Source organism: Primulina huaijiensis, chromosome 1, assembly GCF_012295235.1.
Source record: "Primulina huaijiensis isolate GDHJ02 chromosome 1, ASM1229523v2, whole genome shotgun sequence".
Classification (NCBI taxonomy): Eukaryota; Viridiplantae; Streptophyta; class Magnoliopsida; order Lamiales; family Gesneriaceae; genus Primulina; species Primulina huaijiensis.
The window spans coordinates 5,319,656-5,333,735 of NC_133306.1; the positions used below are offsets into that span (position 1 = coordinate 5,319,656).

Consider the following 14,080-nt stretch of genomic DNA (forward strand, 5'->3'; position numbering starts at 1 on the left):
AATCATAAAAGAGATACGGATGGGATGAGGCTTCTTGAAGAGTACCAACAGTCATAATCAGGTTTTCTACCTTGGATGAAGTGATTAAAGTGAGATTTCTGTCGAGCACAGGATAGAAACTCCTCCTCTTTGGGATTTTACACATTATTTTATTATTTCTCTTTTTATGATTTTTGGACATAACACACGTTACTAGTAGTGTAGAGTTAGATACATGGGATTTTAAATATGGTTGTGCACTTACGAGTTATGATTATGACCGAAAACGACGGCAGACTACTTGGAAAAAAGTGAATCAAGAAGCTCGAAGAAAGTGAATGCTAAGAAGTTGATGCTGTGAATCACCCACACTTTCTGGTTGAGTCGTCGTTCACTATCATGCGGCTCTTCAGTACTTACATTTCTATACTGTATCTTGTTTCGAGCCTCCGCTATATAATGAGATTGACATTGTTGTGAAAAACGGTATACGTTCCTTGAGGCACACAATTATTATTTTAAGAATATCTTCATATATATATATATATAGTGGCAGGGTAAGACCTTGTACAGGTTCATCGTAAGTGTCAAAAAGTTTTAAGCAGTTGGATAACAAGCTTCCATGGCATTGCAATACCGCACAGCACTTCCTTAGCGTCAACATCCCTTTGCATGATTGCATCCTAATGTATCCTTTCTCACCCCATTCTGCTCCCCGCGAATTCATGATCAACCAATACTTGGTTCCATTTCCAGTTACACCATAACCAACTGCAGCAACACCATGATTCAGGTCATTTCCACAAAATCCAGTAAAAACTCCACTCCAGTAGAATTGGAAATCTTCGGTAGCTTCTATTCCAACAGATACTGGTTGTTTAGCCACAGCTTTCAGCAACGAGGACTCGCTATTTTCTGGGACCTTCTCGTAACCTCTAATTTTGATAATATGGTAGGCTGCTTTTTTCGTATTGCAGGTTCCATCAACTCCTTGGTATGGATAGTTTGCTTCGGTTGCGAGTCCTTTGTTTTTTAGGATGAACTGAAATACCTTCTCCATGATACCGCCTTCACAGCCTTGGTCTTCATCTGCTCTATCACAATCGACTAGTTCTTGTTCGGACATGGAAACCAGTTTTCCTGTTTTGAGCTGGTGTACACCTTCCATGGCCGCAACTGCTGAGAAAGCCCAGCAACTTCCTATTGTTTAATTTATGAAAATTAAATCTTGAGGACTGTTGATCACGCTTAGGTAAAAAAGAATTGATAAATAATTATTATACAAACTCTTACAAAACACGCTCACATGCATATCTTTTTTCCTTACCTAAAAAGCGTTGGTCCTTAACACCTGTGACAGCTCCCTTATTTCTCCAGTCCATGCTTGTTGGTACTGATGTCACGTTCTTGTATCTGAATGATGCATTCGTAATTGCTTTTGGATTAGAGCCCCTTTTGTATCCAGTGTAGGATGCTAGAAAGTCCTGATTTGTTAAATCAGCAAACTGGTTTACGGCAAGCTTCTAAGGCCGAGTCCCTGCTTCATCGAAAGATTCGATATATTCCACATTCCCCTTGAATATTTTGAATCTCTTCGCCTTCTCAGCATCATCTTTATACACACGTCCATATTGTTTAATCCATTTATCATGTCTTTCAGCCATAAGTCCATCAGGAATCGAGCGAGCTATGGCTTGAAAAGCCCAAACCTCCAATACTATCAATGCAGCAAAAAATACCTTCAAGAAGGGTGTCAAGGCCATTCTTGATAGTTGAATGTAGAAAAGCAATGTATTTGATTCTTGATGCAAAAGGAGAGATGCTGTGAATATATTCATTCGGGTGGGAGGTATTTATATAATTCATCGAGCTCAATATTCTTCAGCATGGCCACTAGAATTTGGTATAGGTTACTCGAGTCCCCAAATCCAGATCTTGTAGGTTTAAGTAGAAAAAATCGGAATTCAGTTCCGTGGACGCTGTTCCTGTTTATCAAAACGTCACTGTAACTGCTGTTTTCATATACCTATTAGTTTGCAGCATAGTTTCACAGGGTAATTTAGTAGGCTATCTATCCACAACAAATTTGTACCGTTAACAGGCAAATATTGCTTGAAATTTACCATATAAGTGGTGTCCTATATCGAGAAAAATAAGAGTCCCAAGTGTAGTTTAGCCACAAATTTAATTTGGATTTGGAAAGTGTATTTGCAGGTAAAAACTTCATGGAAAAACAGTGTGTGGAACGCTGATATGGAAACCATTGAACAGCGTATAGCTCAGCTACTTCAATACAAACCTAAACTCCCCATACACTCGATCAACCTAACAAGAAAGGAAAAAGAAGAAAGAAACTGGAACCAGTCTGAGAAAGAAGTTTTAATCACATGGTATAGCTTCCAATATAGCAAGATGAGTAGAAAAAAATGCTTATGGGATTTCTATTGAATATATTCACCACCAAGAAGAGCTTCCATGTGCCCAATGGTTGCATACAGGTCATTGACGCTCAAATTAGTATTGAATTTTGACATCGACTTCGCCTCAAGCTCGACTGATGTTCGAATTATCGCTCTAAATTCACTCGAGTCGAGCTTAAAATCAAATAACTACTAAAATAACAAAATTCTGTATAAAAATAAAGATTGAAATATATAATTTATGAAAAAAATCAGGGTAAAATATTTTTTAAAATACACTGGGAAAACTAATAAATGAACAACACGAGTTTCAACTAGTGCGAGTGCTCAAGCCTAAAATTATTCGAGTCTACTGCAGCTGAATTTTAATTCGAGTTCAGCTTTTGACTGCGGCACTGATGAGAAGCTCGAGTCACTTGCCTGTGAGGGACTGGATTCGCCAACATCTCTCATAGGTAGAACAAAGTCTATATTTTTTCCATGTTACAGACGAACAAAATATCTGATTGATTTTGAAGACAGACAAGACGAAACAATTGCCTCGCATGCTACTTAAGGGGTAATGACATAATATCACAATTGCAATTCCTTGAAGCCAATCGGGCAATACCATTGTCAAAAACGTGCAAAGCCAACAAGACATTGTAATGTCCATTCACTATCTCATCATCCTCTACATTATGGAGAAGAAGTGTTTCGATAATGAGATCTTCCCAATCAATATCCATTTGCATTTTTTTCCTCTTCTTCGCAGATTTCTCATGCTCAAGGACACAAGGATCTTTGCCATAACCTGCGTTAGACATAAATGGATTCATGATTCTATGTATACGACGCTTGGCATTTTTTACTTTTTCTTGTCTCCGTTGCTTGGCTAGTCTTCCCTTATCGAAAGATGGAGGTGTTGGGTCCAATCCCACATCCTTCTCAAAAATCTGCATTAGAACAAGCTTCTTGCTCAGCTCAGATTTTCCTTCCCACCAATCTGTGCATACTTGAAAATCACAACTTCTTTGCGGTTTCCTTCTGTTTTCCATGCCTTTCTCTGCACTGACCTTGGCAAGAGAAACCTCATCCAAGAAACTAGAATAAATGATAGATAAACATTCAGGAGAGATCTGAAATCTGTCGGGAGACTCGTGGATCAAATTCGACGAGTGGCCCACTTCAAAATACTGCAAGTTGCCATCTTGTGAGGAGGAATTATAAATCCCACTCCCAAATTCTTTGCTCAAACAGTCATCAATTAGTCCTTCCATATCACACTGGACATGTTCAAAGCTCTTTCTTTTCCTATTGCATATCATGCTGGACTTCATCTCCATATACTGGATGACAAATGGAGCATTTTTCAAAAGGTTCTTCACGGTAACGTCTTTTCCCCAAGGCAAAACTCGAGCAACTTCTACAAGTCGTTCCAAAAGTTCCTTATATCTCTTCTTGCAAGTACCAACCACTACATGCAGCTCGTTCGCGACATCCTCAATCTTTACGGGAACTTGATTCAATTCACCAACAAACACCAAGACTGCTGCTACCACAGGAATTGGTCTCCTTCCTGTGGTAATAAACCACTTGATCAAACACTGCACCAAGAATACTCCTTGCTGCATCATCCGTCCAATAATATCAGATGAAACCCTGCCAAAACTCGGACAAATCCCAATAGAACGTTCAAAACAGTTCACAATATCGAACTCAGGCAACTTCACATCAACAAAATCAACCACACGACCAATCATTCGACCCAATTCGAAAACATCACAATCTACTACATCCGCCACTTCGACAATAGGCAACATTTTGTCATCCTTTCTCATCAAAACATAAGCACAAGCACCCACAAATACTGCGAACCACCTTCCCAGACCATATTCACCCTCTGTAATTTTCTCAGCCAAAAGCTTAATCTCATTCGCTTTCGAACCCGAAAGCCCTAACCTAAACGTGATATCCATAATTAATCTCTGGGATTCAAATTTTTTTTTTTCCTTGTAATTGAGATTACCGCCAGCCCCCACCGTTCCAACACGAACATAAGAACCAGCTTCGCCGGTAATGCCACCAATATGTGCCTGAAAATTGTCAAAATCTTGAACAACGTCGCATGATGTGCATATCAAATTTCCGGTTACATCGTCCTGGACGAGACTTCTCTTCCTGCAATTTTTGCAGGCGCCATTGCTTTCCATGTTTTACCTTCGTTTTAAGCATAAAAAGAAACAAATTAAGGTGATAAAGTCAGGATCAAGAGCCAGAGGCGAATAAGTGGCACCCTAAAATTGCTACTGATGCAAGATTCTACAGAATTAGGTCTCTGATCTGAGGAAAAGGGATTAGACCCGGAAATCGCAAATCGGGTTTCTGATAACGATTTGGTGAAATAATGGGTTGGGCTTGATGATCGTCGGTTTATGAATGGACCCCAATAAACCAAATCACCTAATATTTCCGGTCCGGCCCAAATTTAGCAAATTTTGAAAATAATTGAAATTGCAAACCGAGGGAAAAACATGTTACGTTAAAACAAATTAAGATAAATCATATAATATAAAAGTAAGCTTGTGTATGGTAAATATTAGCGTAAATTATAATAATTATCAAATTTTCACAAGTCAAGCAACGTCTTTAATTATTTATAAATGTTAATATATAATAAACCGATGCCATCAAGCACCAGTGGTCTAGTGGTAGAATAGTACCCTGCCACGGTACAGACCCGGGTTCGATTCCCCGGCTGGTGCATGCCTTTATTTTTTATTTTTTGGTTGTATAAATGAGACTGGGAACCAAGTCTAGTACAATTAAATAAATATCTCCCATTTAATCAAATTTTCAGAATATTTCTTTTTTGAATTATTTTTAAAACTCATGGTGGTTGTTTGCAGTTATTATTTCACTCATATCCTCTAAATTATTGATTTAGTGGAATCCCCGTAATGAAAAAGAAAAAGAAAAATAAAAAGGCAGCATTTTGGAAGTATGTCTCACGTGTTTTGGACAATTGGTGTGCTGCTAGTGCTTGTGGCCGTGAGTCCAGTAGTCCACCATCGCTGTTTTTAACCCGAAAATAAAGAAACCATCCATCCATCCATCCATCCAATTGGGGATTTATTTACCAATAGGAAGTGCTCAGATTGGATATTTCGGAAAAGTTTGGTGCAATTCAAAAGATATGGATGGTGGACGATAACTTGTGGTCTCAATCTGTTCACTTTTCAGTTTATATTTGAAATGGAAAATAAGTTTAAAAAAGTTTGTAATAAACGTAAAATTATTCAAAAAATAGAATGGTTAAACATGTCGATATATAACGTTATCGTAAGTGTAAATTTTTTTTATTCTTTTGTAAACTTGCTTGAAATGTTTTTGAAGTGTCATAAAAAAAACTCCCGTGAGACGGTATTATTGGTTAATTTTGCTATATGGATCTTCTATTTGAGTCACACATGAAAAATTGTAAATATAGACAGAGTTGGTCGTCTCACGAATAAAGATCCACGATACCGTCGTCACTTACTCTTTAAAAAAAAAAAAAAAAAAAAACATCCCTGAAGAAGAAAAACATGTGTATTATAAAAAGAATTGACCCGTGTTTTCGCTTCATACTCCTGTATTACGTGTGTTCAAAATTGGGGGATGGGTTTTCCCAAGATGGTACACCTCAAAGGAGCACTGAGCTGCTTCTTCTTCTTTTTTTTTTTTCTAGCAATTTAATCCAAAAAAATTATCCATTTTTAAATAGTGTTTCTTTGTATTAAAAAGTACGTAAAAACAAAGTGATGTATATTAAATTAGTTATATATATATATTTTATAATTATTATATGAAATGAAATAACATTATACCTATTATTACTAGTATAAGAACTTTAGCACCCTCCAATTTTTAAAGGCAAATTCAATTAAAATGTACTTGAACATATTAAAAAAATAATTTGAAGAATTAAAATAATTATTTAAACTATATGAGTTGGAAAATGGGATTGCTAAAGTTTGGAAAATTCCTTACGTCACCAATTTCAGAAGACGCCAGCAGAGGGCATTATGGGAAACTCAAATATTCAGACATTCAATGTAATAGTTTGTATATTATTGATTTATATGAGAAACCCAAAAATAAAAAATAAAAAATTATTTTCTCGAAGCACACATGATCTCTCTCTCAGTCTGCATGTGCTCTCTACTGTAGATCTTCTTGTTTTTGCGTATAAAGTCTCTGATTCTTCACTTTCCTTGGTCAGACGAATCGACCTATATATAAAAGTTTGAATCGAATTAACTTCTTGAAATATGTCAGCTCCAGGAGCACCAAAAAGATCAGATTCTTTGAATAATTTGTTCTTCGCGTGTACAAAACTGAGGTTCTTTACTCGCATGCGACGATTCCTCCGTCTTAGAGCCACCGAAAGACAGCGTAAGACACCGGAGAAGAAGCAAGAAAAGGTCATGGATGCTTATAGAAAAGTAAAGATTGATGATTGCATGACAGGAAAATTGGAGGGTGGACGAGATTACGGTGATGGATGGGTGGTGGTTTTGCATAGGTCAGTGAAGAAGCTTCATTTTGGGAGCTGGGAAGAGAAAGAAGAAGCGGCGGAAGAAATACAGAAGCTGGCCGGAGAAGACCTGAAGAGGCGGAAAACCATGGCGGAGCTCGGTGTTATCCCGCCGCTGGTTGCTATGGTGGGTTCGGATGTGGTGGCGCGTCGAAAAATGGCTGTTCGGGCGTTAATTGAGCTCGCCAAGGGCTCTTTCGCGTGAGTCTCACTTTTCTTGATAATTAAGTGTTTAAATTATTTTTGCAAATTAGTAATTGCAATTTTTTTTTAAAAAAAAGAATTATTTCCAACCTATTTGGCTATTTCTGTTGTGTGATAATTTTATTAAATATTCTTGTTGGTGGAGCTGAATTGAACTTTATGGTATTAATTAGTTATGAATTTAGTCAGCAGTGTAGTTGAATTGTCGANTATATCCTTGAGGTGAGGACAAAGGTGGTTGAGCTAACATAACATGCTGCTTTTGACAAAGCCTTGACTGTGATGAATTCCGTGCTCAAATGAAACGCATTTATTATCTTATAAAAATAAATTTAGAGAAGTGTCAGTCAGGTTCGAGAGAATTTGCTGACTTATGCCTTGATTTGCTCTACTTCTAGGAATAAAGCTCTAATCGTAGAGGCAGGGTTCTTCTCTAAACTACCAGAAAAGATCGACGTTCTAGACGAAACGCATATACAAGAACTTGCACATCTGATCTTATCAATATCGGCCCTGGCCAACAGCCAATTCTCCCTCAAATCTGCAAGAATGATCCCTTTTGTGGTTTCCACTCTTGAGTCAAGTTCAAGTAACATCGATGCCAAAAAATCATGTTTAAGCATATTATACAATCTATCTTCGGTCTTGGACAATACCGGCCCTATAATCAATTCAGGGGCCGTTGAAACACTAATGAGATCATCTGTCGATAAATCAACATCAGAAAATGCATTGGCGACTTTAGGAAATTTGGTTGTAACGTTAGCGGGGAGGAAAGCGTTGGAGCATAATCCGGTAGTTCCTGGGGCGTTTATCCAGATCATGACATGGGAAGAGAAGCCCAAATGTCAAGAATTGTCTTCTTACATTTTGATGATTTTAGTACATCAGAGCTCATTTCAGAGGCAGAAAATGGCTAAGGCGGGAATAGTACAAGTTCTTCTTGAAGTAGCATTGTTAGGGAGTCCATTGGCTCAGAAACGAGCTTTGAAGATCCTGCAGTGGTTTAAGAACGAGAGACAGATGAGAATGGGGCCTCACTCGGGGCCTCAGGTGGGACCGGTAGCTTTTGGTTCACCTCTGAAACAGAGGGATCTTGTTGAAGGAAAGAGACTGATGAACAACATGGTTAGGCAAAGTTTATGTAAAAATATGGAAAATATTACTCGTCGAGCTAATGCAGCTGGAGATTCCTCGAAGCTTAAGGCTTTGGTGATTAGTTCGAGTTCGAAAAGCTTGACTTACTAGAGTAAATCATTCACAAATCATATCGGCTGGGGTACAGGATGCAACGAAATGTTTGAATTGTTGATTTTGGCTGTAAATTGAGGAAAAATTATGATATACCGTTATTATGAATTTATTTATGAGAAATCTTCATTTGTGTCATATCACATTAGTGTATACAAACGTGTACTGATCAAGTTTCGCTTGACAGATGCATTATACATACACGAACATCATATACAATATGTCATTTAAAGTTACCTCAATTTTTATTCTTTCAGCTAGATTACAGGATAGTAGACAATCCCACAAAGCCCTTTTTTGTCAGCAATGTCCTTCTGCAACCTCATGTAACCATCTTCACCCCAAGAACTCCCCCATGACTTCTTGATTATCCAATATTTCAACTTACCGTTGTCCATCACATAACCTAGAACTGTAACACCATGATCCAAGGAGTCTCCACATTGGCCAGTGAAAACTCCAGTAGAGTAGAACTGGCATTCCTATCTGCTAGCATCGACTGTGACAGCAACAGGCTGGTTAGCAACAGCCTTCATGAGTGTTTCCTCATTATTTACCGGTACCTTTTGGTATCCGATTATCTTTGTCACTGGTTCTGCTTCTTTTTCTTGTTACAAGCACCTTTTTTTTTTTTATCTCTAGGAGGGTGGTTTTTTTCAGTTGTGATACCATTATCTTTTATGAATCAAAAGCATCAGATACGAAGCCACCATCGCAGCCTTCTTCAAATCCCGTATATATGGCAGTCCACTATTTCTTGAACTGATAAATTATATAGTTTTCCAACCTTGATCTTGGTGATTCCTTCCACAGTATCGACAGCAGGAAAAGTCCAGGCTCCTGTATCGTTGATTTTTAGTTCAATTCATTAATCTAGGTTAAATCCTCAGAATCATTTACATCTCAGAATGCTCATCAAGAAACTGATTCTTAATATTTGATTGTACATACTGACCGCATGTTTCGTCTCAAATTGAAGTGACAACTCCTTTCTTTCTCCAGTCTATGCTTGGTGGAATAACTGTGAAAATTTCATACCAGAAAGCCGTAGCAGCATGAGAGTTAGCATTTTGGGACTTCTATAAGCCATGTAAGTTTTCTTGAACTCCTCATTTGTTACGTCTGCAAACCAATTAAGGTTCAGCTTGTATAGTTTTCTCCCAGCATTGTTGATGAAATCTATGTACTCAACATTAGATTTAAAGATCCCAAACCGGCTATCTTTCTCCGTATCATCCTTATACTCACGTCGGTATTGATCCATCCATTGCGCATGCCTCTCCCGGATATGATCAGCTTCTTGGATAACGCGAGATGTGAAATTGGAAACCATTGCACTGATGATGAGCAAAATGGTTATGATGTAACTTTTTGCGACATATTGATACCATTGTTGATGTAATGTATTATGATTGAAGTATGTTCCAAGGAAATTGGAATTACAAGTTCACGTATGAAATCATTTTAAGGAGACATAAATTAGGATATATGGACAAAATCAGGGCATCAGTCGATCGTTGATTTCACAAATAATACTAATCTACTTTTCTTTTATGGCATCGTTCTTCGTTATTAGTTTTCTATTTTTCCCGAGTGCAGATTTAAACAACAGAAAAATCGATCTAACCATAATATTAATTTTGGATCAGGAGGAATAATTCTGGGAATCAAGAACAATGTTCTGAGTTCTTTGGTTCGATAAGCAATTGTGAAACAACTAATAAATATTCCATATAGAATACTAATTTTTTGGTTTAATATTCATTATTTCAACTGTAACAAATTAAATGTAAAATTTAAGAGAAAATCCAACAAAAAGGCACTTGAAGCAAAAACATAATTGAACCATCTCCGTCTACAGTATTTGCTAACATTCAAAAATGTTTGAGAAAACCAGTCATAACAATACAAATGCTAACAAGAAGGGAAAAAATGATATTTAAATAAAATGAAGCGTCGTCCACGGCACTGAGTGTTGAGTTTCCCTATCATTGGCAATTTGCCGGCCATTCCAGGGACTATGATCAGCTGTTTATCGCATTCAAATTACCAGCAATCTTTCAGGTAAGATGATCCCGACTAATGCTATAAGTACCTCGCAACTCTTGAATGGATTCACAGCACTTTATAAAACTAACACATCAGGAAAAATTTCCATTCATACATATGTTCGAGTCGAAAAAATTAATGGCCTTGACAAGCTCTCTTAAACTTTTCTTTGGTGCAATTGTAGTGGTGGGGATGTGGGTTTCTCAATCCACAGCTCGCACACTTCCGGATGGGTCGATGGTCGCGAGACACGAGATATGGATGACACAATATGGACGTGTGTATAAAGACGATGGCGAGAAGGTGAAAAGATTCAAGATATTCAAGGAGAATGTGGAATACATCGAGTCTTTTAACGAAGCAGGGGTTCGGCCTTACAAGCTTGCAGTAAACCAGTTTACTGATTTGACAAACCAGGAGTTTCGATCATTTCGGAATGGATATAAAATGGGGTTGCGACAGGACTCGTATAAAGTTTCTTCTTTCAGATATTCGAACGTGACTGCAGTTCCACCGAGCATGGACTGGAGAAAGAGGGGAGCTGTTACAGGTGTCAAGGACCAAGGACAATGCGGTAACCATCAAACGAACTATCCGAAAACTTAAATTCTGTTTTGACTGAAGTATATGTGTATATTTCTTGAAAGTTGACATTCATCGGAAAAAATGCAGGATGTTGCTGGGCATTTTCTGCCGTTGCAGCAACCGAAGGAATCGGCCAGATCAAAACCAAGCAACTAGTTTCCTTATCTGAACAAGAACTAGTAGATTGTGACACAAGTGAAGATCAAGGCTGCAATGGCGGTCTAATGGACTATGCATTCGAGTACATAATCCAAAACCATGGCCTCACAACCGAGTCCAACTACCCATATGAGGGAGTAGACGGAACCTGCAACTCTAAGAAAGAATCCTCTCACGCTGTCAAGATTACAGGTTACGAAGATGTCCCGCAAAACAGCGAGTCCTCACTACTAAAAGCTGTGGCTAACCAGCCAATATCTGTGGCCATCGATGCTGGTGGATCCGATTTCCAGTTCTATTCGAGTGGAGTTTTTACAGGTGAATGTGGAACTGAGCTAGACCATGGTGTAACTGCAGTTGGTTATGGTAAAACTAGCGATGGTACCAAGTATTGGTTGGTTAAAAATTCGTGGGGAACCAGCTGGGGTGAGAATGGATATATTAGAATGGAAAGGGACATTGGTGCTGCAGAAGGACTGTGCGGCATTGCCATGCAAGCTTCTTATCCGACTGTATGATCGATAATTGTTGAAGATCAGATGAATTCGTTTATGAGGTTTCTGGAGTGGGAGAATTAACCTTAATTCTGTCATATGTGTTCTGTGTAGATGGATGTTTATGTAAATCTTGTTGAGAAAAAAACCTATGTTCCAAGAATTTCTCTGTTTTAGTTGTACTTATGGGCCTCTGGCTTATATAATCAATTCGTCAAACTCAAGTGCATGTTATCTTCTTGAACCTGATATGTTAGTCGTCAAACTCAAGCGAAGTTACCATTTATGTCTCTTTCTCATCCCTTGATGATAACCAATAACGTGTTTTTTTTATTTACGGAAAAATTCTTATAATCAAACCAGACAATATTTATATTTGTTGTTTGTGGTTATTATGGAATCGGTTTTATTTTCATGTTTTTTCCCCTAAAAAAATTTAATGAACTAGTGTGTAGGAATTTCTTTTTGAGGTGGAGCCTCAGTCGTATAGCGCCACTATGCCAAAATTGGCTTGGGCTGTATTTGGGAGTTGATAAAGAAAGAAATAGATACTAGTTTCTCATTTGATCCAGCACGCGGCAACCTTTCCAAGTTTCTCGGGTACGAGGTTTTACCTTTTATTTTGGTTTCGGCGTTGAGACTTCATGACTGCCACTTGTTGCGAGACCAGTGCACGTTCTTCCTCCTACGTAGTCATAGCTTCGGGTCTGATTTTTGATCTGTGTGATCTAGGACATAATCCAAAAACATATTCAATGGATAATTTCTCTGTCAAAACCCGAATTCTTTGCACATATCTTAACAAACAGGTCGATCGAGCTCTATCTCCTTGTGACTCGTTCAATTAATCATTTAACAAGGGATTTAACCTCTATAAATACCCTAGTCTTGATTCCTAAATCCATTCATTCTCATTTTGCTAAAGCATTCATACACATTTCAATGTTTCTGCATCAAATGGCTTCGAAATTTGACACACGAATCTGTCTTACGCTAGTGTTAATTCTTGGCATGTTTTCATCTTCAGCAATATGTCGAAGCAGTCTAGACCGAACCAATATGGCTGAGAGGCACAAGCATTGGATGCATAAGTATGGACGTGCTTACAAAGACAAAGACGAGAAGGCCAAGAGATTCGAGATATTCAAGAAGAATGTTGAGTTTATCGAAAATTCGAACAGCGTGGGAACTGGAACTTATAAGCTTGGTATAAATGAATTTGCTGATTTGGAAAACGAAGAGTTCCGTGCAGCTCGTAATGGATACAAGAAGTTCCCTCACAAGAAGTCGTCGACACCCTTTAGATACGAAGGTGTAAAAGATGTTCCTGAGAGCATGGATTGGAGAGAAAAGGGAGCCGTGACTGGAGTCAAAGATCAAGGCCAATGTGGTAAACAAATTAAAAATTCATTACATTATCGGCAAAATCGGGAAATAGTAGTATTTTATAAAATTTTGTTTGTATACTGCAGGTTCATGCTGGGCATTTTCTACAGTTGCAGCAATGGAAGGCATCAACCAAATTTCATCAAGCAAACTGATGTCATTATCCGAACAAGAACTCATGGACTGCGATAGAACGAGCGACAACCAGGGCTGCAGGGGAGGTCTCATGGAGGCCGCATTCAAATTCATAGTAAAGAACAAAGGGCTCACCACAGAATCTGACTACCCATATCAAGGAACCTCGGGCTCCTGCAACAGCCAAAAGGAAGCCTCGAGTGCGGCAAAGATAACCGGCTATGAAGACGTGCCAGTCAATGATGAATCTTCCTTACTTAAAGCAGTGGCAAACCAACCGGTATCAGTGTCCATTGATGCAAGTGGAGCATCTTTCCAGTTTTACTCCGGTGGCGTGATCACGGGCGATTGTGGGACAAATTTAGATCATGGAGTAACGGCGGTTGGATATGGAAAGACTGAAAATGGGACGAAATATTGGCTGGTTAAGAATTCTTGGGGATCAAATTGGGGTGAGGCGGGATATGTGAAAGTTGCGAGAGATGTTGAGGCTAAGGAAGGGATGTGTGGGATTGCCATGCAAGCTTGTTATCCGACGGTTTGAGATCTGTTTCCTTGTGTTTGTGTTAACAAGCCGAGACTAGGGCTATTTTGCTTTCTTGAAGTTGGGTGGAGTGTGCATACTCATAATGAATGAATAAATGCAATTATTTAATTTTACGCATCATCAAATGTACACTTCTGAGACTTATATATGAACTAATTAATTAACATCTTTAAGTATTTTGCACAATTATTATGCTGATTGGTTATAACCCAAATTAATTATTTAAGCTTTGGGATGTAAATGAACCAAATCATTGGCGAGCTATTCAGAACTCGTCTCGATAAAAAACTCGTTTGAGTTAGTTTGTTAATCA

General features: G+C 38.3%; 5 protein-coding genes, 1 non-coding gene and 1 pseudogene across 7 annotated transcripts; 4 read left to right on the plus strand and 3 right to left on the minus strand.

Annotated features, from left to right (window-relative positions):
* Positions 1 to 576: 576 nt before the first annotated feature.
* Positions 577 to 2,363, minus strand: LOC140979627 (senescence-specific cysteine protease SAG39-like; annotated as a pseudogene).
* Positions 2,364 to 2,574: 211 nt separating this feature from the next.
* On the minus strand, positions 2,575 to 4,778 carry LOC140979606 (plant-specific TFIIB-related protein PTF2). The gene has a single exon (XM_073445094.1). It carries the CDS (start codon positions 4,589 to 4,591, stop codon positions 2,948 to 2,950), a length of 1,644 nt encoding a protein of 547 aa, XP_073301195.1. The 5' UTR covers positions 4,592 to 4,778; the 3' UTR covers positions 2,575 to 2,947.
* Positions 4,779 to 5,072: 294 nt separating this feature from the next.
* On the plus strand, positions 5,073 to 5,144 carry TRNAG-GCC (transfer RNA glycine (anticodon GCC)). The gene has a single exon. It is a non-coding gene; the product is annotated as a tRNA-Gly (tRNA).
* Positions 5,145 to 6,524: 1,380 nt separating this feature from the next.
* On the plus strand, positions 6,525 to 8,526 carry LOC140979637 (uncharacterized). The gene is made up of 2 exons (XM_073445136.1): positions 6,525 to 7,158; positions 7,560 to 8,526. Exons 1-2 carry the CDS (start codon positions 6,692 to 6,694, stop codon positions 8,407 to 8,409), a joined length of 1,317 nt encoding a protein of 438 aa, XP_073301237.1. The 5' UTR covers positions 6,525 to 6,691; the 3' UTR covers positions 8,410 to 8,526.
* Positions 8,527 to 8,669: 143 nt separating this feature from the next.
* On the minus strand, positions 8,670 to 9,745 carry LOC140973667 (senescence-specific cysteine protease SAG12-like). The gene is made up of 3 exons (XM_073436681.1): positions 9,451 to 9,745; positions 9,200 to 9,252; positions 8,670 to 8,894 (listed from the first exon to the last, which is right to left on the minus strand). Exons 1-3 carry the CDS (start codon positions 9,743 to 9,745, stop codon positions 8,670 to 8,672), a joined length of 573 nt encoding a protein of 190 aa, XP_073292782.1.
* Positions 9,746 to 10,265: 520 nt separating this feature from the next.
* On the plus strand, positions 10,266 to 11,854 carry LOC140985496 (senescence-specific cysteine protease SAG39-like). 2 transcript variants are annotated; one of them, XM_073453431.1, is made up of 3 exons: positions 10,266 to 10,476; positions 10,646 to 11,035; positions 11,134 to 11,854. In XM_073453431.1, exons 2-3 carry the CDS (start codon positions 10,654 to 10,656, stop codon positions 11,721 to 11,723), a joined length of 972 nt encoding a protein of 323 aa, XP_073309532.1. In that variant the 5' UTR covers positions 10,266 to 10,476; positions 10,646 to 10,653; the 3' UTR covers positions 11,724 to 11,854. The 2 variants fall into 2 exon arrangements, with proteins under 2 accessions (XP_073309532.1, XP_073309455.1); XM_073453354.1 differs by lacking the exon at positions 10,266 to 10,476 and having other exon boundaries at positions 10,509 to 11,035.
* A 766-nt stretch (positions 11,855 to 12,620) lies between these two features.
* LOC140985636 (senescence-specific cysteine protease SAG39-like) lies at positions 12,621 to 13,880 on the plus strand. The gene is made up of 2 exons (XM_073453540.1): positions 12,621 to 13,089; positions 13,172 to 13,880. The coding sequence occupies exons 1-2, from the start codon at positions 12,642 to 12,644 to the stop codon at positions 13,762 to 13,764; spliced, it is 1,041 nt and encodes a 346-aa protein (XP_073309641.1). The 5' UTR covers positions 12,621 to 12,641; the 3' UTR covers positions 13,765 to 13,880.
* Positions 13,881 to 14,080: the final 200 nt, after the last annotated feature.